Below are 4,236 nucleotides of genomic sequence, written 5' to 3' on the forward strand. Positions count from 1 at the left end.
AAAATAAGACATTGACCGAACCAAAAACAAAAGTCAGCACTTTTTTTAGCAAGAAAAATAGTTAAAACTTAAAAACAACCACGTGGTTCCTGAAATGTTTTGTCATGAACAAATTGCTGGATGGAGGCAAGATCATTTGACAGTAATCGCATCCGACAGACATATTACGCTTGAGCCATAAAGAAGCTACTTGCTCGATCAATAGCAAAGCAAACGGGTTCTAATGTAGGTCACAATGTAACCTTTGCTGGCTTCATGACGTCACATGTCGGCATGTTACGGCTTCGACGTCGATACAGGATCAATACTGCTTAGTCACTTTTGCTGTGATATTCGTAAACTTGTACCGGCATGCAGTACCGCAGAGATCTCCAAACTTTTTTGCACCGCGGACTGGTGTTATGCAAGTAGTGTTTCCACGGCCTTTGAGGTGTGACAGATAACGTAATAAATGAGGAAGTTACAACTGTTCATATCACTGTATCATGCAGTGGGGAGTCTTGTAGTGCAACACCTGAGGAGTAAAGAAAGCGTGAAAAATATTGTTGTTTAACATTGAGTCTTTTGTTTCAAATTCACTCTGATTCAGATGCATTAGGATATACAAAAAAAAACAATGTACAGATTTAACACCGACACTTTGATTGAAAATCTGTGGTTATGACGTAACGCGTGACGTCATGGCCTCGTCATTGTGTCGAAGTCGGTCGCTGATCAACGTTTTTGTGCAACAAGTCACTGTGCTGGACATTGTCGAGGTCAAGACGGATAAAAATCGCTACAGCGAATGGATGTACGTAGTCGGGGTCACGTGGTCGGACACAAGAGAAAACAAAGTGAGTTAAAATTAACAAAAAACAAGTTAAAAACGAATAAATCGAAAATTCAAAACCTCATAAGAAAGGCGTCATCTGGACATTATTGTTATTACTGTAAAGATAAACTGTACACACCGTACAGAATCACATTAACTATAGTTCTAAGTCGAAATTTGCAGCAACATTGCTAACAGATCATTTTCATCTTGTCCACTCAATTACACTAAAAACGATTGCGCCATGTTTCTTCCTCAAAGCACGCATCCCTTTGGTAACAGAAACTTTTGTTTAGATATTTCGTTCCTATGGCGAAGTTGCTGGCCTCTACACTTTCCTGTACAAACTTCTGTCGGGCGAAAAGCAAAAAAGCAGATTTCTTAAGGAGCTACCTAAAGTTCCAGGTATGCGTATATCCGTGTATTCCTACCAAGCTAATAATAATGGTTAATAATAAAATTGTTCTTGAAAATGAGTTACATCAAAAATAATGTCTATCGACGAAGAAACGAGTTTTGCAACAACTCATTTTATTGGGCGAGATTTCATCAAGATTTGTTGCATTTTGCACAGGTAGAGGTTTTTTTGATTGGAGCACTGTTAAACTTATGGTACGCCACCAGGCCGCTGTTGATTCCTTTTTACGAGCGCTTATCCGTCTTCCGACTCAGGTAAATTGTTCCAAACTTGCTTCAATAAGTCGACTTAATATATTTACACAATTTGACCTCAATTTTTATGATAATTAATTTTGTTTAAAATACACAACATAAGGTGGTCTTTCTTTTGGTAATCGGAGACCTTTTATAAAACGTTTCTTTTTCAATCTTCATACTTGTTTTAAATTTATTAGCAATAAAAATAAACTCCCGCCCCCAACAAGTGCATTTGTTTCAGTATTCACGCCATGAAAATGTCCTTGATTTTTACGAGATGCGCGAGGTCGACAATCAAAACTACATCAATCGTCACACGATAATAAGCAACGATAACAGTCGGGACTCACTTGGAGAAAGCGTTGGTAAGCTTTCACATAAAAGTACATAATGTGTATACAAATTTACTCAAGCACGAACGGCGATATTTTCCCCTTTCCTATCTCAAGGCTAGAGGTGGTGGTGGTTATATCGGAGGAGATTGGAGTCTTCAAAATTTAGACTTATACGAGGGTTAGTTGGTAATAAAATGCTGGCCCACAATGCAGTTAACATCGGTTTGTTTTGTCGACATTTCTTCGGAAATGTATCTTATATGTTTTTTTTTAGTAGAACTGTTGTATGAAAAATATCGGAAATATCCGACAACTTCCCTATAACGGTTAACATTACGATTAAAATGGCAAATTTGTAACAAATTAAAGTGGTTCAAATTGTATCGGCGTCTAAACTTTCAATCCCAAGCTGAACACCAGCTTTCTGTTCCTTGATTGTAAATTGTTATTGTGTGCAACTGCCGCGTGGTGCCGTAGAGATTTGTCCAAACTTGACTTCCTCCGTGTTTCGATTAGACTTCAGAGGATTGCCCACACTCCGTCCAATAATCCATTACCAGATTACAGTCCGAATAATTGATTCGGAATTGCTTGTAGGCCAATTCCGTGCCGGTGCCGGAAAACCAAGTACAACTACAAAAAATCGATGTTAATAAAACCTAAACACGACCTCTAGCGCGATCGAAACATGACGTAACACCAACAATATTGTCTTGCCAGATTTCCTGAAACCTGTTATCAGGCGTACAAACATTGTCGCGTAATTGAAACCGAGGTAGATCACAATGGTTTCCTCGTGACCAGATTAAAGCTCTGCAAAAGTGACCTAAAAACACATATATTGTGTTCACGGACAATAAGGGGAAAACCACAAGCGAATTTGTCAATCAATTTTAGAAGTCAAGGTTGTCAAGCATTGTTTCCTGAACGGTGACATTCCAGGTGGTACGTGAGCACCTTTCCTTAAATTTGCGGATATAGTTCGAATTTTAAAAATCGTAAGTGATCTCGAAATGTTCGTTACTTCATCCCTTAAGTTACTTTGTAACATTCAACTAGGTGGTACGCGTCGAAATTGTTTACCTCTAAGTGGTGTACAACCACAAAAAGGTTGGGAATCACTGTTGTAAAGAAATAATTTTTAAAGTGAGGAAGACTTTGATAACCGTTAGATTTCTTTGATCCTGATTCTACGTCATTTTTATTGGCCTGGATTTTTGCTTGGCTCTAAAGGCATTTTCCTTGTAAGGCCTTATGGTTAATCCGGCACTTATATCTGTATGTCACCTGCTTGTTTATCTTACTGCCGTTGCAAAACAAGCAATTACACTTCCTGTGTAACATTTACAATTGCTCAATTTGTTGCGAATGACCTTTGCACTAAAGGGGATCCCTCTATTATTTTCGATTAGGTATTACTGAACCGAATTTATAGCAGAATGACTTTTACTTGGTTTACCGAATATTTACGAGGATATATGATTTACAGAAACGCGTTCGACGGGTAACGATTCAGACACAGCCAGCACAAACGAATTAGAAGCAACGAACAATCAGCGCACTCGAACGCCCCCCAATTTCCTTCCAGTGACGTCATGTTTCGAGGAGGATGACGATTTTCAGTCTTCCGGTTACCACACGCTGCTCGAAGACGTCAGTTCCTTGGAGTTGTACGAGGATTACATGAAAAACGAGGCATACCACTCGCCGCTAGGTGTCCACAATGAGTCGATGAGCACCGCGGTTACAAATCGCTACAACGAAGAACGCTGGCTGCGTGAGTGCGAAGAAATTATCTCGCCTTACTCGCCAAATAAAGCCTACTTTCGTCTTGTTCACGTGCTCGAAAACCAGTAGCCTAACTCATCATAACCCCACCACCAATTACAAGTTTTGGTGTTCAAATACTTTGCACAGTTTTTGATCAAAAAATGTTTTTAACATTTGTGCTAAAGCGAAGAGAACTTACGTCACTACCTGTAGGCGTAGCGAACTTCAATTTATAAAAAAAAATTCAAATTGAAATGATTTACGTCGATTTCCTCTCTCGTTACACCAAACCAAACTATATAGGCCGTAAACTTGTCATCTCTGCGAAAAGATTTAAAATATACGATTGCTTTAGAAACCGCCATGCTTTTGCCACAGAATATGTTATGGTTTCGGTTTATCAAAAAACCTTTTCCACAGTTTCCAAATTTTCGATTCCTTTTTTGTTTCACTGTGTTTTGCTTTTTTGTTGCAATATTTTTGTTATGATGCAATTTTTTGTTCCATCAAACCGAAATAAAAGTTTAAAATGCTAGAAAAGTAAGGGAGTAAGTTAATTATAACGTATTAGGAATGTTTGCAGAGTTGTTTGGGCCCATTAGGTTTGCAGGCTTGGCAGCACAGGCATTGCAGCCTGGCTGGATCAGTCAATTTTTCCTG

The 4,236-nt window shown here is 38.8% G+C and overlaps 1 protein-coding gene across 1 annotated transcript; it reads left to right on the top strand.

Moving 5' to 3' along the window:
* The first annotated feature begins 596 nt into the window (after positions 1-596).
* Positions 597-3,970, top strand: LOC145896127 (uncharacterized). Its single transcript, XM_082984985.1, has 5 exons — positions 597-836; positions 1,111-1,219; positions 1,389-1,486; positions 1,713-1,836; positions 3,296-3,970. The coding sequence occupies exons 1-5, from the start codon at positions 681-683 to the stop codon at positions 3,661-3,663; spliced, it is 855 nt and encodes a 284-aa protein (XP_082841111.1). The 5' UTR covers positions 597-680; the 3' UTR covers positions 3,664-3,970.
* The last annotated feature ends 266 nt before the right edge of the window (positions 3,971-4,236 follow it).

This window comes from Ascidia mentula, chromosome 3 (assembly GCF_947561715.1).
Source record: "Ascidia mentula chromosome 3, kaAscMent1.1, whole genome shotgun sequence".
NCBI lineage: Eukaryota > Metazoa > Chordata > Ascidiacea > Phlebobranchia > Ascidiidae > Ascidia > Ascidia mentula.